This window comes from Rhodamnia argentea, chromosome 2 (assembly GCF_020921035.1).
Source record: "Rhodamnia argentea isolate NSW1041297 chromosome 2, ASM2092103v1, whole genome shotgun sequence".
NCBI lineage: Eukaryota > Viridiplantae > Streptophyta > Magnoliopsida > Myrtales > Myrtaceae > Rhodamnia > Rhodamnia argentea.
Genome location: NC_063151.1, coordinates 7,618,469 through 7,640,421, shown reverse-complemented (window position 1 = coordinate 7,640,421; position 21,953 = coordinate 7,618,469). Strand labels below are relative to the sequence as shown.

The 21,953-nt window shown below is 39.9% G+C and overlaps 3 protein-coding genes across 6 annotated transcripts; 2 read left to right on the top strand and 1 right to left on the bottom strand.

Moving 5' to 3' along the window:
- Nucleotides 1-237: 237 nt before the first annotated feature.
- On the bottom strand, nucleotides 238-5,979 carry LOC115756470 (C2 domain-containing protein At1g53590-like). 2 transcript variants are annotated; one of them, XM_030696269.2, is made up of 12 exons: nucleotides 5,759-5,979; nucleotides 5,419-5,493; nucleotides 5,145-5,288; nucleotides 4,670-4,765; nucleotides 4,414-4,545; nucleotides 3,869-4,021; nucleotides 3,728-3,769; nucleotides 3,428-3,494; nucleotides 3,031-3,123; nucleotides 2,736-2,919; nucleotides 1,786-1,906; nucleotides 238-1,710 (listed from the first exon to the last, which is right to left on the bottom strand). In XM_030696269.2, the coding sequence occupies exons 1-12, from the start codon at nucleotides 5,882-5,884 to the stop codon at nucleotides 886-888; spliced, it is 2,058 nt and encodes a 685-aa protein (XP_030552129.1). In that variant the 5' UTR covers nucleotides 5,885-5,979; the 3' UTR covers nucleotides 238-885. The 2 variants fall into 2 exon arrangements, with proteins under 2 accessions (XP_030552129.1, XP_030552130.1); XM_030696270.2 differs by having other exon boundaries at nucleotides 5,419-5,487.
- On the top strand, nucleotides 5,966-21,673 carry LOC115756472 (60S ribosomal protein L18a-like protein). 3 transcript variants are annotated; one of them, XM_048275202.1, is made up of 5 exons: nucleotides 5,966-6,000; nucleotides 18,074-18,398; nucleotides 19,391-19,466; nucleotides 19,784-19,898; nucleotides 21,242-21,673. In XM_048275202.1, the coding sequence occupies exons 2-5, from the start codon at nucleotides 18,176-18,178 to the stop codon at nucleotides 21,320-21,322; spliced, it is 495 nt and encodes a 164-aa protein (XP_048131159.1). In that variant the 5' UTR covers nucleotides 5,966-6,000; nucleotides 18,074-18,175; the 3' UTR covers nucleotides 21,323-21,673. The 3 variants fall into 3 exon arrangements, with proteins under 3 accessions (XP_048131159.1, XP_048131160.1, XP_030552134.1); XM_048275203.1 differs by having other exon boundaries at nucleotides 5,978-5,994; XM_030696274.2 differs by lacking the exon at nucleotides 5,966-6,000 and having other exon boundaries at nucleotides 17,965-18,398.
- Nucleotides 14,132-17,572, top strand: LOC115756471 (persulfide dioxygenase ETHE1 homolog, mitochondrial-like). The gene is made up of 9 exons (XM_030696273.2): nucleotides 14,132-14,660; nucleotides 14,928-15,056; nucleotides 15,149-15,256; nucleotides 15,676-15,810; nucleotides 16,467-16,508; nucleotides 16,663-16,722; nucleotides 16,801-16,854; nucleotides 17,117-17,141; nucleotides 17,267-17,572. Exons 1-9 carry the CDS (start codon nucleotides 14,346-14,348, stop codon nucleotides 17,356-17,358), a joined length of 960 nt encoding a protein of 319 aa, XP_030552133.1. The 5' UTR covers nucleotides 14,132-14,345; the 3' UTR covers nucleotides 17,359-17,572.
- Nucleotides 21,674-21,953: the final 280 nt, after the last annotated feature.

Below are 21,953 nucleotides of genomic sequence, written 5' to 3'. Positions count from 1 at the left end.
CATTTTCCAGATCAGATCAGTGGTGTTGATAATTAGAAGTGTCTTGAATGCTCTAACATTGGCAGTGTCCAGCTTGGTAGCTTCTTATGCTGCAATGACTTAGGCTCTGAAATCCAGTGCGCGAGGGGATCAAAGCAGTTATCTCTCTTCAGATGCTTACTGCTGAAGGGCCAAAAACTTCGTCTGGTGGGTGAAATGAAAACACGCAATTTGGGCTAAATGAAAACACGGAATATCAGTCCTCGGTTAAAAACACACCAAATACAAGGCCAACTCCTACAATTACTTCTATGGCGGCTTAGTGGATTAGTTTGCTTCTTTTCAATAGTATGTAGAGGATCTAATTGGTTAGTTAAGCAGTCAAGAGTATCCAACGAAGTCAAAAGCTAACGAGGACATTTGTAGCAGTTGCACCGACAAATTTTGGCCATCAAGATTTGAGCCGAAGCTACAGAGGATGTAAAAAGCCACCCCCTAATAGACTGGACGGTTGCATGACCGGTAAAGATACGAGTTACAAAACTAACTATTGACAAAACATTACAGAACTGTGCAAGACCCACACATCAACAAAAATCTACCACACTAGCCAAAAACACTGCTTTGCAATCCTCTCCAATACACCGGGCATCTTTGGCTACAAGGGTCTAGGCATTCGATCATCTATGCCTCCATCTTTATCTTGTTTGTGTCAGAAGGCTTGTGTGTCTAAGCTGTGGTTCAGTCAAGTAATTATCTGCACATCTCCTCAAGCTGTTAAATTGCGACCGTCACGCTGGGGCCTAGGAATAGAACCCACAAGGATTGCTATTTCATTATATGGTCAGTCGTAAAACTACTGAAGCTCTTCTCCTTGTTCAGGCTTTAGGGAAATTAGTAGAACCACTATGCAGAACGAGAGTCTACAGGAATTGCTTCAACCTTAGAAATGTAGAGTGGAGGCAACAGAGGCTCGTTGCCAGAGTAACTTGACTCCGGGGAGACAGTGGCTCCTGTCAAAGACGAAGACTCGTCTTGGGATCTCCTCGGTCCTTTTCTTGGAAACACATGCTTCGCACTGCGAACAGATTTTTCGGCTTGTCTTGGGAAGCTTTTTGCCGTGTCTTTCATCTTTCCTTTCTCACTGCCTCTGTTCTCATTCTTGGTAGGATTCAAAATTCTTTCTGAGAGCACGTTCGATGACGTTGGTCCCGAAAGGCCATCCTCAAGAACTAACCTGACTCCTATCTCTTTTGAATTGACCGCCTTAATGTTAGCAAGTGAAGATGGAATTCCCTCTCCAACAACACTGGAATCTTCCTCTTTACTTTTCCTCCGAAATACTGAACTGATTTTCCCTATGCCCCTCCAAAGTGGGCTCTTCAAATGTTTATCATCCCGGTCATCCTTAATAATGCCGCCAGCACTTCTAACAGATTCAACAACATTTGCATCAACAACGTTAGACTCCCTGTGAATTTGTTTATCCAGGCGTCGACTTTTCCCTTTCCTTGGTTCCCATATTTGTGACTTCTCGCACCCCGGGTGATAAATCCATACTCCATTCTCTTTAAGCCCTCCTATATTAATAGGTTCAAACTCTTCCTCTGGTCTCGAAAAGTTTTGTGACGATAAAGATTGCAAGGGACTTCTATTAGCTCCATCATTTGCAAGTGAATCACCTTGATCTTCTCTGTTGATTGACCCCCCAGTACATAAAAAAACTTCCCCCTGGCAAAATAGTGCATCAGGTCATGAACAAACTCTACTTACTCTAACATTCAGAAATTTTATGAAGAGAATTACCTGTCCACTTTCCAGTATAGTTATGCCAAGGTGCAACTTCCCCATTTTAATATTCCGAAGAGGTAGCCACAAATCATGTCTCTGTCCATCTCTGAGATCATTAATGTTTAAAGAGCAGTTTCTACAAGGAATAAAAAAGGTCGAGTCAGCACATCAATCCATAAAAGCAATTTCTTTGAAAGATTGCATAACCAGAGTACTTGGTCAAACGAGAGAACTAAAAGCATTTGTTTCTAAGATGGGACAGATACGGTAAGTTCAACTATCAAAGCAAGTAATCTGTGCTGGTAATTAAAGTATTAATAATAAAAAATCAAGGTTTTAAATTTTTCTCAAGAACGATGAGTACTCTGCATAACAGAAATAAGTACATGTAGAATCTAGACAAAAATGAAATTGTAACCCTAAGAAAGACACTTAATAGCAATGCAATTAGTGAGCCTTGGAGATCAAGTGGAGACCCACACCAAGAGCAAGAGGCTTCAAATGCCACAGAAGATATTTACTATTGCCAACTCCACATTCCATTAGAGTGAGAAACCAAGAAAATAATTAGTGGAGTGCCATGCTGTTACATTTTCCCCGACATTTCCACAGCAGTAATTGTTAGAATAATTAAACCATGCCTTCATCTAACAATTTAAGCTTTTAGAACAGTCAACAGTGGTACCAAATCTTTCCAGGTGCCATATTTGTCTCCCTATTTAAATATTTCCATGATTTGTACTAGGCCAAAGTCCAGCCTAAGTGTGAGCGGGAGTGTTAGAACAGTTAGATACTGACCCACAAGATCTCACAGTAATAAATACACACATCCGTTTACAGTTGTGTGGCACTTGAACCATATTGGACTCAACCATGACTCTGTTTACTAAAGATTACATGAATGTCCATTAGCAGAATCAGAAACAGAAAAGAACTTTTCTTGCTAATCTAGGCTAGACACAAACCCGAGATCACCATCGATGAAATGATCCTTGTCAAGAACTTCCAGATTTAGCACATTAGGCATTTCCCATGTGATGATGGGAATCCTGAATTCCTCGTGCCATTTAGGAGCTAATGTTTTCTTCTGTGTTTTAGTCTTGAATCTGTAAGGACCCAACTTCCCCTTCACATATGGATCAGCTGATCCTACAAAGCGAGAATTGAAGAGCAAATGGAAAATAAAGCTCAATACTGGCATTTAAAGTTTGCTATCAGTGCAATGGAAATTACAGGATATGAACTGGGTTATGAGCTAACCATTCAAATCAGACGGCTTCATCTCAGATGCTTCTATGACTTCTACTTTGGCATAAGCCACAGGTTCCTTAACATCCACAGAGAACCAAGTTTCTGGGATTAAAGTTCATGGTATCTCAGATGTACAGATCACCTTTCAGCAAATAAATCAACAGAAAAGTGATAATAGTAGTTATCGACAGTTTGAGAATATATCTAGCTAGTAGACAGCCAACAGCACCGCATCTGACAACAATTAAGTCGGCAGAGCAAAATGGGTTAACAGTGTACCAGTTGCGAGAGTCAAGTAGGTCTCAATAACAAAAAGACTCTTGAGGCTTTCAGTTATTAATTTCTTACGAGACAAATTAAGAGAACTTGAGGACTTAAACATTAATGTTATCCTGTTATATGTTACCTTGCTGCGATTTGCCATCTTGTTGAGGTGCAACAAGTTTCTCCACATCAACCACCAGCATATTTGGCTGAAAACTCGAGCAGAATAAAACTTGTATTAGAAATAATTTTCCCAAAGTTAATCCAAAAGGACTCAACCAACACAATGGTCACGCAGAAACTCAGCCTGTAGCTAGCACTTGCAAATCATGTTAAGGAAGAGAACGTCAACCACAAGGATGATGATATGATCAGGCACTTAATATTAAGCAGTGAAATGTGAGTTCAGCCAGGCTAAAAAACTGTGAGATTAAAATTTTACCTCAACGAGTGATTGCTCAAATGCAACAGAAAGAATTTTATCCTACCCAAGGAAAAGAAAATAGACAGATATTAGTTGCAATACATGAAAAAGAGAGAAGAAAATCACGACTCAAAATGCATAAAGTATAATAAAACTTACAATCCATCCAGAAATACCAGGAAGTTCGGTCACATCAAGCCCATACGAGGACATAGGCTTCAGAGTCATCTGAAAATATGGGGGCTCAGCAAAGCACACTCGTAAACGTCCCAGGTAAGGCCAGGTTGGAATGAACTTTACCCCGAGTACCACCTGGAAAAGAGATGGACTTGCATATTATCGGCTTCTAGAAACACATCTGAGATCACAATAGTGAGACAACCAATTTTCTCAAGTTCTCTGATGTACACATAACAGCACTAGATTTTTCCATACATAAGTAGTCACCTGGTGCTTTTCACCTTCTGTGGGATCTAAAAGGAGTCATGCACCTTCAAGAAGATTGGTATCCAGATTCCTCTCATGTTTCTTAGGATATGTTAAATAAAACTCATATTTGGAATTGCCTTGTGAGAATTGTATATCTCATGACTGGCATAATAACGAATGAAAAGTACCACAAATGTGTAAACTTCCAACTAACAATGTAGAAGAAGTAAACTGCCAAGTTCTTATCAGCTAGAGAATTCAATTCATTCTCATACCTTCCCTTCCACATGCATACCGGTCATATGCAATTTTGCCAAAATTCCAAATCCAAATGCTTTCCTTAGCTTGACAGCAAATATCGCACTAATATCATCTGTATTGAGAAAATTTATCCCCAACTGCAAGACCTGCACATAGATATGAACAGAATCTCTTCATCATTTTATAGGCAAGTCATAACTCGCCCATACACACACATTCAAAAGATAATAGAGTTTCGAAATCTAGAAACTGTTGCGTGTTAATACCCACCAAGTGGTCATCACCAGTGGCCTGACGAATAACGCGAACTTCTGTAAACATCGGGGGTTTGCTTCCAAGGTACAGGTGCTGAATTGAAGCCTCCTTCTGCAAAGAAAAATTCTTCTGTCACGAATTACTCTAAAGCATGAACAGATATATGTGGAAGAAACTTTGTACGCCATGCCTCCTCATGGTTATTATTTAACTCATATGCTCATGTAAAGTGACGATATAAAAAAGCATGAAAAATTAGCAGATGTTGATAAGCAAGAGCTTCTTTAAATCAAGGTAAATGATTTTAACTAGCTCCGAAAGATAAAGTGAATGTGTTGAGACTGCCCAAAATTTGATTTCTGCCAACTGTGGCACAGTACACTATTGGAAATTGACGATGCAATTCGCTTTTCGGAGGAATGGAGCAGAATACTGCTTTTCTCCTAGTAAAACAGTGATATACTGCCATAAAACTGGGTAGGAACCATACAACTGTCCATGGTTTGTACTTGTCCAAGAACCAGGGTACAATGGGAAGGAGAAACTTCTGTGAGGAAATTTGTTCTAAACACACAGGCCATATCTTCTCCAATGCGTAGTTCAACCACCTCACCGTTTCCGAATCAGTCATCACCTAAACAAGAGCAAAAGGAACAGACAAAACTTACTGAGATCACAGCAACAAAGCAACAGCACCACATTAGCCCATTTTCTCATTTGGGGAAACTAAACACTTGAATAGAAAGTCCCAACTGCCAGCATACCCGTCTCTGATATGACTGTTTCCTCTCCTCGAATCCTAACTTCTTCCTTAATCTCGTGATGTAATTCTCCTGAATCTTCCAAAAGAAAGCAGAAGCGCGGTTATGAGAGAGAGAGAGAGAGAGAGGTTGCTGCAATTTTAGCATGCGATAGGAATCTGAGCTACCATGCGAGGATCACATCCACCAACTACAAACAGTATCTCCATATACAGCTCAAGTGGAGGCCCTTTCACAACCCTCAAACTTTTTCGCTCTCTTTGCTTGTTACATACAGGAAAAGAAGAGCGAGCCCGGCAAACAAAAGAAATGCGGTAAGGGAATTGAGAGAAGTGACTCGTACCAAGTACAGATAGAAGATGGAGACGATGAAGGTTATCGGATGGCAGAGGTTGCATCTGCAGAGCAACCAGAGCAGCAGCATCACAATGCACACATGGTGCATCAGTGTAACCTCTGTTATGTCCATTTCTCTGTGCCCCTCCCTTCAACTATGACAACTCCTGATTACAAACTCACTAATCATCTACAACAATCACAACTACAACAGCAACTCTCTCTCTCTCTCTCTCTCTCTCTCTCTCTAGTCTCTTCCAGAAGGAATTCAAACCCGACAATCCCAACTGCCCTCTCTGGAGACTTGTGGGCTAAGATTTGTAGTCTCAAAGAACCAAATCATACCCGCAAGCGAAAAAGAATGAACAAAGCATCTGGTCAAACGAAGGGGAAGCAGGAAAGCGGAAAAATACGAAATTTCTTTATCAGCAAACGCGGAGACATGCGGAAGAAGATGCAGCAAAGGAACAGCGAAGAGGTTGGTAAAGCAGAAGGAATATCAGAGACGGACGGACGTTTCTGAGGAAATAATAAACCGGGCGGTACCGTGCCATCAAAGTAAAAACGAAGGCAAAGGAAAAGAAAACCGCCAAAGCAAAGCGGGGAAGGAATCGGAAAGCTTTGTGGAATCTGAAAGAAAGAGAGAAGTGTGATGGGAAGCTCTAGCGGATGGCGGGTGATTTGGCAAACTTTGACCCACTTCGACACGTGTCCCACGTCAAATCAGATCATCTTTGCACTGGGAATGTTCAGCATGACGCGGGCAAGCAAAGGTTTGATCTTTTCTTGTCAATTTGGTGAGACGGACCGCGTGAATATTGTACCGTGAATACCAGATGGCAAGGACTCGTTTATTTTAGTGACTGATTTTATCTGCCGCCTTATTTAATTAATTAAACAGACTAATCTAAATACGATTGTTATTAATCTTTTGTATGTATAAGGTTTCGGGCAAAGTAGCTCATAATTTATTTATTTTTAACTTTTTGTCAATTGACGATCATTATCGAAATAGAATGGAAGTAGTCCCACGGCCGGCCCTAGCTCTTTTCTCTCTCCTCTCTCTCTCTTGCATGCACACTTTCTTTTTTTAACCTAAAGAGAGTTTGAGCTAGATCTCTCCCTCCCTTCCCCATTTTCTTAAGCTGTGTTGACTCTTTATTTTCTTTTTTATGCTTTCCTCACGTTTGGGGGCTTTTCTTTTCCCATTTAATCTAGATCTAGAAGTTTTTTTTTTTTTTTTTGGTAAAGCTAGATCTAGAAGTTTTTCTCTTCCATTTTTGAGAAGATCTATATCTCGATCTAGTTTAGTTTTGAGGTTTCCTGCGTATATGTTTTCGGGGTTTTGCTTTCCTCATTTTTCGTCGGTGAACAAGTCTAGTTTCAAAGAAAATGAGAGGAGCTTCGTGAAGGTTTGGCTCTTATAAGTGTCAACTTTGTGCTTGTTCAACCATTTTATTCTGCTCGGTGATGGTATTGGGACGTTAAATCTAAGCGCGTACCGCCAAAAGGCAAAACCGTATCAATAAATGAGATTTCGACGTGTGCTCATTACTAAAGAAGGAAGAAGTGATCGACAGCTGATTTAGGTGTAAAGAAGTCATAGATTTGCTCTTTAAGTAAGTGACCCATAACTTCATCTTGATGATTTTTATTGTTATTTGGAACTTATTTTGTTTTGAAGTTATCTAGGAGTTGTTTTGAGTTTGTAGTTGATATGCAATATACCTCTCTTGTATTTCGAAGAAGTGGATGGAATTAAGGATATGTTATTTTGACAAAAAAAGAAAAAGAAAAGAAAAAGAAACAGAATGAAAGTCAAAGTCACTTTGAGACATTCCGCAATTGATGGCACATGTCTTCCCAGCCCAACAAGGGTGAAACAAAGTAAAGAAAGCAAGAGACATTTCTGACCCACAATTTCGAGAAATGGGATTGTTGTCGTGCGAACATATTTAACTTGAGATCTATTAAGAATTGCGCGGCGATAAAGAAAATTTAGTAATCACGTTAAGTATGATACCAACTGTAGACACGAATCGTTGCTTTTTTATTTGGAAACTTACCGGTCGCATGAATAATTTACTAGTTAAAACAAAACTCAATTCTTTTTCTACCTAAAAAATTACCGATAATATCGTGAAACTACCGGTTCGCTAAATTTTTTAAACGAAAATTTCTGTCGACGTTGAGAAATTAATAATTGCACATGGGTATTATTCTTCCTAATTTGAAAACCTACAAATCGCAAAGTTATTCTCATCTATTGTCGCCAAGAGTGGTCCCCTAAGGCACTTGTTAAGAGTCATCATTGATAATATTTTTTTAAATTTAAAACATTTTTTTCGGTCGAATAAATATTTTCTTTTGAATAATGTTACGCTCTGGACTCTTTATATCTCTCTCCATGTATGTTTTATATTTTGCAAAGATAAAAATAAATGATTTAAAAAAATATTTATCTACAAATATTTGTTTTTAGCGCTTAGAAAATATAGTCAACGGGAAATTTAAACATTTTCATCGATACAGATTATTTTACATTCATCCTTTTATGCGAACCGTACACGCAGTTATATTGTGAAAAATATTTTCCGAAACCTTAGTTTTCCACGAAAGAATCGCCACCTCTTTAGGAAACTTCCATCCTCTTTTAAAAAAAATGGGGAAACGACATCGCATGCATGCATGCTCTCCAACCTCCACAACTAGAATATGTATCACTTTCTCATGGGAATCTATTCTTCTCCTCCCCCTTTTTTGAAAGATTCTCTCGTGCAACTTCAAAAGTCGTATAGTTGAAATGGTCCATGCCATCGAGGGTCTTTCCATCATTTGGAGCTTACATGGAACAAACTGAAAATTGGTCTAGTTGCGTTGATACTGTGGGATGGGCTGGTGCAGTTTCGAAGTCGACGCCCGCATAGGATTAACGTGTGCCTGCATCCACTTCATAAGTTGAGTTCTCTGCTGTCAAGTGTCCTCTCGCGACATAAGGCAGCAGCTAATTATATCGTGATTACACCAAGAAAGGACCGACTATTTTAATTTGACAACGGCTTAGTGGGTTAGATGAGTTTGATTGATGTGATCGGCATGGTTATCGACGAATATCCGATGTGGTTATTAATTGGTTTGTCAATGACTATAATGCACGGCTGTCGACAGCCATACGGCAAAGCCATCGACGAGCAACGAAGCGCGATCGATCAAGGAAGATTGGTCGTTGAGAGTGCTTCAAGATGTTAAACATCGACAGCGGAATGGAATGAATATCAACATCTACGAAGAAGAATCGCCGGCGTCTATAAGGACTCGGCATCAACAAGTGGCTGAAGGGTGTTCGATAAGGTGCATCGACAGGGCAAGCAGAGACTTGGCTATTATGAAATTTGACTAAGTGGTGGCAGCAAAGGAAAAACACGAGGGCAAGAATATCGATTGAAAGCGACGGTTGAGTAACCCAATGGCTTGGGAGTTGTGACCGTTTGTGGATGAGACCGTCGTGCGAATAAGGGGGGCTGAATGTGGATTGTGCAGTTATAACTGTGCTTAGACCGAGTAATAACTGCTAGTGAACGGTTATAATTAAGGGAAAATTTTCAAACAGGGCATGATGTACATTCATTTTATCAAATAAAGGCTTGAAAATAAGGGTCTAGAGTGGATATTGTTTCAAATAATGGTATGAAATAACCTTATCGGTCTCAAAAAAGGGGGCTTGACTCACTAGTTAATAGAGGCATTTTGGTCATTTCATATTTTTTTTCCTTTTTCATTGTTTCAAAAATTTAAAAAAAAAACTAAAACTGAAAAGAAAAACAAAGAAACACAAGCGGGAGGGCCGCCTTCTCGCTTGTGTTACTTTTTTTCTCTTTTTTTTATTTAATTTAATAAAAATTAGATTAAAGTTGTATTTTGATGAAAATACCCTTGATCGGAGGGAGTTTTAGCCGGGTGACTTGCTGACGAGGTCAGGTCCTTATTTGAAATAATTATGGCCACTTCAAGCCCTTATTTGAGACAATGACCACTTTAAGTCATTATCTAAGAAAATGAAAGTACTTGAGCCCTTTTTTGAAATTTTCCCTATAATTAATGAGTTATACGTATGTTGGCGTCTAATTATGCAAATCACCATCGACAACACATATTCCCAATATATTTTGCTCAATTTATTAATTTTGTTGTCTTTCTAGTTTCCATCATTTTACAATCCTTTTACCTTTAAATTTTTTGTTCATCTTCTTCGTAACGCCAATTGAATTCTTCTTCAAAATCTCTCCTAACCTATTTCGTTAAAAAAAAAAAAAGAAAGATAGAGATCAACTTTTGGTTATAGATTTTTCACTATTTGAGCCGATACCCATTTTTTATTGAACATCTTTTTGGCACGCCCAATAGGATCATTGTGGTACGATCGAGGAAGTTTAATGGCAATGACAGAAAATTAATAAGAGCTTTGACAATGCTATCGGAAAGAATCATTCACCGCGTCAAGGCAATGATAAGGGTGTGATTTCGGAGTCGGTGGTCGCTCAAGCTATAGCAGAGCAAAATAGATGTGAGAATGTCGATTTTCCAAAGCATCTCAAGGAGGAGCAAATGAGGGAAAAGGCGCCAAACTCGGCCGTAGTGGCTACCATGGGGAGGTTGTTCAAGAAACAGCAAAGCGGTCATGTCCAAGCACATTGTGCGGCACATTTATGATGTGACTAGGCCGATGGTCGTCAATGTGGTCGGCGATGTCATTTCTAGGCTCGGGTAATCTAGCCAGTCGTTCTCAGTTTAAGGAGATCCGACGGTTCTCAGGTATGTCTCTTCAACTTTTGCTCAGTTTAATAATGTTACTAATTTTTTTACCCAAAAAAGATAATGTTAGTAATCTAGGCCAAGTAGTTCCATCGCCAGTGAGAATCTTGCAAAGGCCTGAAACTTCCGGCTAAGGTCAATATAGTGCAAATGTGTTGGTGCTATCAATGGAAATAATCAAATTAATCCTGCTCGGGCTAACCCAAACAATGATAATAACAATAGTAATTTGGCAAATCAAAACGTTCAGGAGAACGTGCCTCTGCCAAATGTGGTAAATGTTAGGCCTATAGTTCCGATACCGACTTCAATAATGTAAGGCCATTTGGTGCACTGATTCTACAAAATGCGGATCCTATTTTAAAATGATTATTTATGTCGTTTAAAAAATAATCATTGTAAAAAATATTTTTATTTAACAATAATGTCTAAACATCTTCGCCGATGAAGAAATATTTTTTCGTTCGTTTATTTCTGTAAGTTTTGCAAATGATTACTTTTATGAAAAGGCTTTTTTTTTTTTTTTGGTCCAAACGAAAAGGCTTTTTAGATCCCTGATTTTCGGCGAAAGAAAGGCACTTCTTCAGGAAGCTTCGATTATTTTTTCAACAACTGAATATGTGTATCATTTTCTCATGGGAATTTATTCTTCTTCATCTTCTCCCCTTTTTTCAAAGATGCTCTCGTGGAAATTTCAAAAGAAGTTGTGATTCGAATGGTGCATGACATGACAAGGTCGCTGATTTACATATCATATTCACCAGAGATCCTATATTATATACAAGTTCGGCCTCCATCGTTCTTTCTAATGGCAAGGGCTTTGCTGCTGGGCCTGACCCGACAAGGTCCCATGTTTAACTTAAATAACTGTACGGATGTATAAATAATAATTTTTTTTTTCTAAGAAGCTTCATTCATGAAAATAATGAGTTGGTGTATACAACAAGTGTGGATATTGACGACGCGAATGATAAACATTTTGTTTCCTGAAGCTATTTTTGGTCAGAACTAGTTTTTTTTAATTTTATTTTTATTCATTGGATGAGTTTATGAGCAGAGAAATGCATTTGACAACATCACAAAATTTCAATTGTTGGAATAGAAATTCGTTTGATGACAATATAAAATTTTTAAAGTTATTGCCGGTCGGCAAGCGGTGGACGGATATCGGTGGCCGATAACCTGTGGCTGGCAGTCGGCGATGAGGACGAGAGAGAGAGAGAGAGAGAGAGAGAGAGAGAGAGAGAGAGAGAGAGAGAGAGAGAGAGCATGAGAGGGGAGAGGAGAGTGAACGATGAAAAGAATTTTTATTTTTATTCCAAAAATAGAAAACTAGAAAGTTTTTACTTCTTATTTTTGTTCCAAAACCTATTCTTGAGTTTAAAATTTATCCAGAAAATAGAGAAATGAAATTATATTACAAAACGAATTTCTACTCTAAGCCTATTTAAGAAAAAAAGGAAAAAAAAAGAAAAAATAAAATGGTTATTATCCGCGCTTTGAAAATGTAGCAACTTTAGTCTTCGTAAGACTATGCAAAATATCGGGAGAATTGTCAAAAAAATCCTAAACATATTGCACTTTTGCTAATTCAGTCCCAAATATTTTATATTTGCGCCAATTCAAATCATAACCTTTTTTTTGTGCCAATTTAATCTTAAATCTTTTAATTTTGGCTGGTCGACGATGACGTGGATGACAACCGGCGACATAATATTTTAGATTTTTCGTATTTTATTATTTTTGGTAATTTTCCTTATTACGAATGATTAACGTCATCGAGATGGGTATGCCAAATAGTGGTTTTGCTTGAAAATCAATCTGAGCGATTGTAGCTGAAGATTTAAAAGAAATTTGCAAAATGCCATTTTCTCGGCATTTATTAAACAGTCAAATGTAAAAATTTGTAATTGAATGTTATTGATTTTCTCCCTGATATATACAATCGTTCCCTTAATAAAGTAATTTGTTATTGATCCAACTCAAAACAAGATACAAACGAGCTCTCCAAAATAGGAATGCAAGCTCCGTTTGTTTAGGGAAAAATAAATGATGTAAAAAGTATTTTTTTAAAAATGACCTCTTCTATTATTTGGATGAACAAAACAAACTTATTGTTTAATTTTTTCAAATAATATAAAAAATTTATTTATTTACTTTTTGCGAAGTAAAGAGCTCCAATTGTCAAGTAAAGTTGTCAAATGGGTGAGTCGAGTCGGGATGAAAATGGTCCGATCTAAATTGCCCATTTAACCCTTTTTAACCCATTTTCACATAATATAAATCTAGCAACCAATATCCCACCCAACTCATGCACGACCCGACTTATATTGTACACTTCAATATTTAATCATATTTAGGAAAATATCTCTAAAACATTGTGGACAATTTTATAATCTCTATAAAATATATATATTTTAATTTTTCTTTCTTTTCCTTCTTCCTTCTTTCTCCGCCGGTTGTCGGGCCTCGGCAATGGTTGGTAGCCCGACAACTACCCACATACATAGGCGATTTTAAGTGAGTCATAAATAGTATTTCTAAATATTTTAGTTTTTTTAATGATTTATGATTTTATTTTTTATTTTTTAATTTCTCATTGTTCTTCCTTTTTCTTTTTCCTCTAACCTCCGCCGTTGCGACTAGCTTGTGGCGGGCACCAACGAGCACAAGCTCTTACGAGATTGGCGAGCTCAATTTGACCAATGGTTGTCTACGGCCGGTGTCTCGCTGGTGGTTGTCGCTAGCCGGTGTCGGCTAAGGTAGGATGGAAAAGAAAAGGAAAGAAAAGAAAGAAAAAGAAAAGGAGAAACAAAATTAATTGAAAATAAAATATTAAAATATGTAGCTTTCTTAAAATATCTAAAAAAACTATTTATGACTCATTTAAAATAATCTTCTTAATGAACCTATTTACAATACATTTAAAACCCATTTAAAACTCAATAAATTTTTAAGTAACTTATGATCTATTTTAATTTGTGTTTAAAATTTAAATCAACTCATTTATGATCCATCATTATTAAATATGGATTAAAACGTGAATTCTAGATCAATTTTGCGGTGTCCAATCATTGAAAAGCCCCTATCGTGATGTCCAAGAACAAATTTTGAAGGACGGAGTGGGCTAGAGGATGCCAAATGGACCCGTGGGCCCGGAACCGGCCCGTTGACTGGGCCCACGGTTCCAACCCGGAACCGGAACCGGCCCTCAAGGGCCGGTTCTGATTTGTAAATTGTTGGAACCGGCCCGGAACCGCCGGTTCCGAGCCGGTTCCAACCCGGTTTAAAAAAAAAAAAAAAGGAAGTAGGTTTGATAAAAAAATCAATTATGCTTTGAAACCGGAACCAGAACCGGCCCGGAACCGGCGGTTCCAAACCCGGAACCGGAACCGGCGGTTCCGTCGAACCGGCCTTCTCTAGAGTGGGCACTTGGAAGGCTTACGAACAAGAGATCACCGTACGAGGCCCATGCCCTTCCCAGTCCAGAACTCCGCCCATCCTCCATTGCAAGGTAGCGAAAATGGCGGACGTCAGAGACAGAGACACAAACACACGTCATCACAAGACAGCGCGACACATCGCGTCACGACACAAACACGAGAAAAAAGCCAGCAGCGCCCATCGCACGAACCCAAGGCATAACCATTCGTCCCCAAAAATGACGATACCTTCGACGCCCCAATCAAGAATCTCATCCTATAGATTATACGAAATCACAACCCGCAATATTCTAATCCAAGATCCAGCTGAAGCTCCCATCTTTGGGACCGATAAAGTTTATGTTTTCTAATGCGATCGCCTCACGTCCTTGCTTATTATATCAGGATCAGGAGTCAGGACCTATGCTAAAGGTTGGGTTTTTACGAGCCTCTGTCTCGAACGCTCAGACCCATCATCTGCTTTTCAGCCTTCGCAGAATCAATCTTGCGACAGCCATCGGCAATCGCTCAAAGCTCGTCCGATCGGCAATGGGTTCTCACAGCACCGCCTCTTCTCAGTCCCCGAAGCTCTTGTTTCGCCAACTCTTCGAGAAAGAATCATCCACCTACACCTATCTTCTCGCGGATGTGTCTCATCCCGATAAACCTGCTGTTGTGAGTCTTCCTTCTTTCCCCTTGATTATTGAACGTTGACTTTGATGTCGATCTTGTTGTTTCTTGGTTATTGGGATAGGACCACATGTCCGTTAAATTTGGAATGTCCAATTGAAACAGGACTTGACATGATTGTCGGGGACTGGTTGGAATATTTGTTGAATCATGAGTATTTTCATTTGTGCTCTGGGATGCAATAAATTGCTTGTTGAATAACAATCCGTGCATTTTGTGGTATCTGACAGTGAAATTCTTTGTTTTGTATAGCTGATTGACCCGGTAGACAAAACTGTAGATAGGGATCTTTCTGTTGTTAAGGAACTGGGGCTGAAGCTTATATATGCCATGAACACGCATGTACATGCCGATCATATAACTGGATCTGGTCTCATTAAGGTTTGTCGATGCTTATTATGATGTGCTACCTTAGCTCATGATTGTTGTTTCTCTGTCATCTTATTGTTTGCGCTGTCAAAACTTTACTGCAGAGTAAGCTTCCGGAGGTGAAATCTGTCATCTCAAAAGCCAGCGGTGCAAAAGCCGATGTTTTGATCGAACATGGCAACAAAATTTACTTTGGAGATCTCTTTCTGGAGGTATGCGTGGAACTGCATTTTGTCCCAAAAAAGAAAAGAAAAGAAAAGAAAAGACATATTATGAGTTTGAGGATGGTTTGAGTTTGCATTCCTGTAGAACAATGTCATCAAGCCTGTTAACTTACAATTAAGTTTTAAACGAAAAAGAACCATATTCGGCGTCTCGGGAACTCGGCTTTCAAAATTTTAAACCCCATTTGCCATAACATTATGCATCCAATGTTGGCCTAGTTTATGTGTCAAGGGGTGTCACATTCCTTAAAGGCATTTTGGAGCCGTTATTTGCTTCAGGTACCTATTTAGTTCGAGAAAAGAGGACATTGTCAAGTATGCTTCTGAGGCATATTTGGTTAGTGGAAATTCCATATCGGTCTCCTCATTATCCAAGATTGGTAATGAAACAACTGAACTTTCCTTAGACTCGCGCTACTCCTGGTCATACATCCGGCTGTGTCACCTATGTGACGGGAGATGGACCTGATCAGCCTCAGCCAAAGATGGCGTTCACTGGGGATGCTGTACTAATCCGTGGATGTGGAAGGACAGACTTCCAGGTGAATACTCGAATAAGTTAACGTGAATTAATGTTCACTAATTTGATGTAAACTTGCAAAAATTAGGAAATTGATAAAGCCATGGTGCTTTAAGATATGTCTAGCTAGCGTTTTTCCTTGAAGTTGATGCATTTTTATTCGTCTCAAATTCTGTATGCTTCATCATATCAGCATTATTGTTCTGAGGTTGGCATAGTTGTGACATTCTTTCAAGATCTCACAGAGACGAGACTCTTCAACTAGCATCTACTGACTATTGAAAATGAGCAGTAGGCTGTTTCTTCAGATGCTACTAGCATCCTGTTAATAGCAATGAAAGAATGCTAAGCCAATGTAATTTCTAAATCCACACTCTTTTATTTGTTTGTGGTTTATATGGTGTCGGTCAGTTATTTCCTGGATGAATTCTGTGTACGGCTTGCTGATTTAAGTGAACTTCGCCAGATTTTAGGCCCCAGCTCCAAAAAGAGAGGAGAGATCGAAGTATCCAAAATTTGGTTTTAGATGGAGTAATGATTCGTCATTAGATCAAAGAAATGAAAGGCAGAGTTAGGTTTTGCCTTTTCTTTACTGGATATTCTTGAACTCTCCCATTCTAGTCCAGGTCAAGCGTGTATCTTTTGCCTAACAAACCAACCTTTGATGCAAATATGCAGAGCGGAAGTTCAGAGCAGCTGTACAAGTCGGTGCATTCCCAGGCAAGGATGATAAATTTTTCCTGTTGATGGATGCTACACATTTTGTGTGAAAGAGCTGGGACTTGAGCCTCACATTGGAACTTATACTCAACGATGCATGAAGTTTTTGGCCATCTTGTTTTACACTAACATGGAGGCTGTTATTCTTGATCAGATCTTTTCGCTGCCAAAGGATACGTGTATCTATCCAGCTCATGACTACAAGGGATTCACGGTAAGGGAACTAAAGGAACAATTCTTCTTGTTGATGCTTCGTTTCTAGCTGCTTAAATCAACAACTAGTTGAACTCAGGTGAGTACTGTTGGAGAGGAGATGCTTTACAATGCTCGCCTGACAAAAGATGAGGTAATTCTGTCAGCTGAATAGCCGCTTTCCCTATTTTGTTCTTCAAGTGTTATTACCTACAAATTGTTTCTGTGCTTGAACTGATATGAGTCCAGTGTTTCTGCTTGTTGCTATGCTGTTCGTATGACCATATGAATCTTCAAATAAAAATGATTGGTCATGGATTTTCTAATGATTTTCTTTACAAAGTATAAGATAGTATCCAGAATCACATACCTTTTCATTAGTTGACTCATTTTAACGGTAAATGTTCATTTGGCAGGATACTTTCAGGGGAATCATGGCAAGTAAGTACTATTCCTATCCAGTGGAAATAAACGTGTTTGCGGTCCCCACTCTATGAGTTTTGATCTACAGAGTCTTTACAAGATCAGTGCCATGGCATCACATTTCTTCTTCCTCTTTTGATCAGATCTTAATCTGGCATATCCCAAGATGATTGACGTTGCAGTACCGGCGAATTTGGTGTGCGGCTTCCAAGATTTGATCCCAAAAAATTGCTGAACCTTTCTGAAGGTGGATTGCTTGGTTGACAGAAAGCATCTTAAACGTATATTCTCCCATTCGTGCCATGTGAATTGTGTAATAAAAAGACGTCTCCTGTCTGGCAAACAAAAGTAGCACGAGGAGTAGCAACTCGCTGCTTGTTACTGAGCTCGTCGCATTTCATTTCACGAATTGGATTTGATCTGAAAGGATTGGCCTGTCGCCGCCGTTGTTTATGACCAAATACGTATTAGTAATGGAAACACTTTTTATAATAAATGTTTAGTGTCCATAGTCGCGGACTCACAGCTCGAAACTTGATCTTGGCAAAAATTTACAGGGTCAAGTTTTTTCCCCTTCCTGTTCAAGGCCACATGCCGAATTGCCAAGTTGGTTGTAAGCATTCTCTTTCACGGCTCCTGTTTCGTAGAAATTTCGTTTGCTGTCGTTTCTTGTTGAGGATGGAACAGGACAGAAAAATGAAAGAAGATTCCGACGAGAGAACGAGAAAGTTTCCTTAGTGGGGCAAGCAAAGCTACCGTATTTCTTCGAATAGACAAAACATAAAAGAGAGAGAAAAATGCACCCGGCACCAATGGGCTGGGGTACTTGTTGACTTCGCCTTTAAGGGAAATAGAGGTCGCGGCTAATTATACATAACCAGCCAAAACTGGAGCAGAACCGAGTGAATTGACTTGCCTCTATCCCCCCCAGTCTGCCTCTCGTCCTCTCACAAGAACTCGCACCGTTTCTGCACCGTGATCCAATCTTCCTTCTTCTCCAACAGCTCACCGTCGCACACCCTTTTTGCCATAGTCGCTGTGGTTGATCCAAGATGAGCAAGGACGAAGACAGAAACAGAGGCGTCTCGAGCAGTGACTATCAGCACCAGTACGGCACGTTCCAAGGCGTCGCCAACTACCCGCCGCCGAACCCGCCGCACCAGGAGCCGGCGATCGGCTATCCCCAGCTGGTGCCTCCGCCGGGCGCCTCCGCTCCGTCGGCCCCTCCTCCGCCTCCTCACCAATATTACCATCATGGGTATCAGACCGTTCCAGGTACAAAGTCGCTCCTTTTAGAATCGCTTGCAAGCAGAGTTAGCTTTAGCATGTAAAGTTTGGAAGGGGCTGTCGATGAAAGTTCGATTCAGGGATCATTTTTTCGTTGATCCTGGAATTTGGTCGTGGTGCATTGGAATTCCTGTTTGATCATGATGGAATGCTTCTAGGAATCTTGGGATTTTGATTTTGACTTATGAACTGCCAATATGTTGCTAATTCACTCTAGCATGGAATGATGTGCTAATGGATTCAGTTTATCCAGTGGGTTTAGTTTTTTGGTAAAGATTTTACATCCTCATCTTTTGAGACATTGGATGTGTGGGGTGTGGGAGAGGAATTCATGAAGGTGTTGAAATAAAATGAAATTAATCGGACCAGCACGTTTGTCCTCATTTTGGTTGACTAGCTTTGAACGTGGCTTCTGTAGTGGTCAATTATGCTTATACAGAGAATCACGTGTTTTGCCCGATGTGTTGTCCCAGGGTTCTCGGGGTTTGAGTTAAGTCAGATAAAATGGGGTACCCATTGGAGTCTCGAGTAAAATGCTGTCTACTCGTTATAAATATGGCTTGGCTTATGTGTTCACCTTGCTACTATCCTACTGTCCTCTAGGTCAGGCGGTATCTTTTTTTGAAGTTGTGAATGTTCAGATGCGGTTGCGATTATGCATCTGTCTAGATGGGAGCAGCACAATCATACCTGTGCACAGCTAAAGAGGAAGATAAGTAATTTTAGCCAGTAAATACTGTGATCAACGGGGTTTTCTTGTACTCGAAAATCGGAAAATGCGTCTCTATATCCTTTTTACCTTAGTCCTTTTGTCACCTTTCTTGGATAGATAACTTACTGGAACGATGAGGACTAAGTATGCCTGTATTCATGATTTTACTGACTGCTCTGATGAAACAAAAAAATGATTTGTGATCTTGACTCTGTATACTTTGCAACCTTTTTTTGGGGTAATTCCATTTCTCAGCAAACGTTTTCAGGTTATGCTGTTGCTGAAGGAAGACCAATAAGAGAATCGCGGCTGCCTTGCTGTGGTATTGGATTTGGATGGTTCCTGTAAGTTCTTTACTTTATTCGTGGGTTGGATTTCATGTGTTGGCGAGCACATAGTCAATTGCAAAGCGTGATGAAGTCAACAGTGCCAATAACAACTAGGACTGCTTGACAGTTCTTGAGCCTGGATGTAGCAGATTCTTATGCTTCATGTGTTCAACATTTTGTATGTTTTGTTATGATCATTGGTACCTGGCTTTTAAGTTCGAGACCAGAGAAATACCATTTGATGGTTGCTCTCCGAATTTGAGGCTTGTATTCATGATAATGTTGATAACTTTATTATCATCAGCTAATTAGGGATGTATGCTTTGTCAAAGGTTTATCGTTGGCTTCTTCCTTGGTGCCATCCCTTGGTACATTGGACTACTTATGCTTCTCTGTGGAAGGATAGACTACCGGGAAAAGCCCGGATATATTGCTTGTACTATCGCTGTGAGTCTCTCTCTTTTCTTCTTTCACAAAAATAGCTACATTTGCTGTTGTTTGTTACTTCCAGGTAATGAATATGCTTATGCTCCCGCCCTCTGTTGTGTGCTTATGCACTCGGTTGTCGTACTTGCATGTATACTTATCTGCCTTCGCTGTACTCTGTAAAATTAGCATTGTCATTCGTCTTACTAAGTACCTCTTCCAAAAGAGCAGTTCATTTATACATCATATAAATTATCAACTTCTCTTCCTAGTCCAAAAACTTAGCTCATGCGCAACTGTATATTTGGTTCTTTCTGTCTCGATTAGACCAAGTGACATCATGATTAAGGATGTCTTTACTGACTTCCAGCTTATCTATGTCTGACCCTCTAATATCTTCTTATTCCTGACAACGCCTATGTTAGTTTACCCTCCAAAATGGAATCCTTGTGCTCTGTTGATATTTAACTTCAGGAACTGCAAACTAGATGCTTTGCTGTGTGATTTTTCACGATCTTATGCATCTCTGAACCTCTATTTGTGAGCCATTATGTGTAGGGGTGTGCAAACTGGACCGGACCGGCCCGGACCAACCCGGGACCGGCCCGGACCGGCCGGGTTTGTTCGGTCCTTGAGGTGGGCAGTCTGGTCCCCGGTCCCAATAAATGGGACCGGTGATCGGGCGGTCCGGTCCTTGGGTTTCTTGCATTGGGACCGGACCGGCCCGGCCCGGACCGGACCGCCAATAATATATAATTATTTATATATAAATATATACAATTGCAAAAAAAAATTGAAAACAAAACAGAATAATAAAAGTCTACTGCCCATTTTTTTCCCAACCTTGCACGGTCGCACTCTCTTCCACAAGACTTTTTTTTTAGTCTTATTTTCCATCTTGTTTTTGGTCATCTTTTCTCACTGCAGGCTTTTTTGAGTGCGGTTGGTGATGTTTTTATCATGTAATGGCTGGATTTGGTATCGAATTCGAACATTTTGGTCAAGTTCGTCGATCATAAAAGTCATAGCGAGTCATGTTTTTACCATGGCATAATTTATTAAGTTGACTAGATTTTCAATAGTTAGCGGTCCCTCTGGGCCGGGACCGAGACCGGACCGGGACCGGCCCGGACCAGGACCGGCGGTCCCAGTCCGGTCCTCGGTCCTGAAAATATGGGGACCGGGACTACGGTCCGGTCCCCGGTTCCATGCCGGGACCGGACCGGCCCGGACTATGCACACCCCTAATTATGTGTTCTGTCCTTTGCTTTACTCTACCTCTCTCTTATATATGTGTGTGTGTGTGTGTTCAATTCATTTTACGACAGACAAAATCTTAAAATTCCTTAAACATCCATGCGCAGGCAATTCTGGCAACAATTGTTATTGTCCTTGGTGTCACGAGAGAAGCTGATGATTGGGAACATCATAGCACACGGCCATAATAGGTATGTGATGTGATGTCTGAAAACGGGATAGTTCCAGCGATCTAGCTGGTGACTACATGAACGAATGGGGCCATCAGAAGAGGAAGGAAAACAGCATGGCTCTGTTGGTCCGAGAAGTCCGAGTTTTGGAATTATTCCTAGTTTTCATGGATCGTTTTGTGGAATTAAGAACAAGGTTCTCCTGTCTTTTTGGCTGGCGAGCCACGTGACATATGCATATAACTGTTGCAGTGACTACATCTATTATGCTCCTTGTAAAGTTGGGAAGATGGATTTGATGGTCAATAAGTTCATTGTTATCTGAAAACGATGCAGGAAACATCTCCAATACATTTACCAATCCAGCTTTGCTTACTCCTCGGAAGCATCTGCAGACTACGGTTGATGATATAAGCAGCAGATTGCAATATCTTGCTCTTTTCAGTGAGGTTTCTTGTTGAGTTCTGTGAGCTTGTGATGATGAGGTGATGATTGAGTATCAAGTCTTATAATCACGTGGTTTGCGGCTTAGGGACACAGGCAAGGATTGCCATGAGATCCAAGTTGTGGATGAAGATTAGAGACAATTTTAGTTCATTAAATCTTTAGGCACTTATGCAAGAACAGAATCCTCAACTCGTTCATACGT

Excerpts from the sequence above, each read along its gene's own strand:
- LOC115756471 (XM_030696273.2), top strand. The coding sequence starts at position 14,346 with ATGTTTTCTAATGCGATCGCCTCACGTCCTTGCTTATTATATCAGGAT. Across the intron at positions 14,661-14,927 it reads ATCCCGATAAACCTGCTGTT|CTGATTGACCCGGTAGACAA; the intron begins GTGAGTCTTCCT and ends TGTTTTGTATAG. Across the intron at positions 16,509-16,662 it reads ACAAGTCGGTGCATTCCCAG|ATCTTTTCGCTGCCAAAGGA; the intron begins GCAAGGATGATA and ends ATTCTTGATCAG.
- LOC115756472 (XM_048275202.1), top strand. The coding sequence starts at position 18,176 with ATGAGCAAGGACGAAGACAGAAACAGAGGCGTCTCGAGCAGTGACTAT. Across the intron at positions 18,399-19,390 it reads TGGGTATCAGACCGTTCCAG|GTTATGCTGTTGCTGAAGGA; the intron begins GTACAAAGTCGC and ends AAACGTTTTCAG. Across the intron at positions 19,467-19,783 it reads ATTGGATTTGGATGGTTCCT|GTTTATCGTTGGCTTCTTCC; the intron begins GTAAGTTCTTTA and ends GCTTTGTCAAAG.
- LOC115756470 (XM_030696269.2), bottom strand. The coding sequence starts at position 5,884 with ATGGACATAACAGAGGTTACACTGATGCACCATGTGTGCATTGTGATG. Across the intron at positions 5,494-5,758 it reads CCATCTTCTATCTGTACTTG|ATTCAGGAGAATTACATCAC; the intron begins GTACGAGTCACT and ends TTCTTTTGGAAG. Across the intron at positions 3,770-3,868 it reads CTGGTATTTCTGGATGGATT|GATAAAATTCTTTCTGTTGC; the intron begins GTAAGTTTTATT and ends TTCCTTGGGTAG.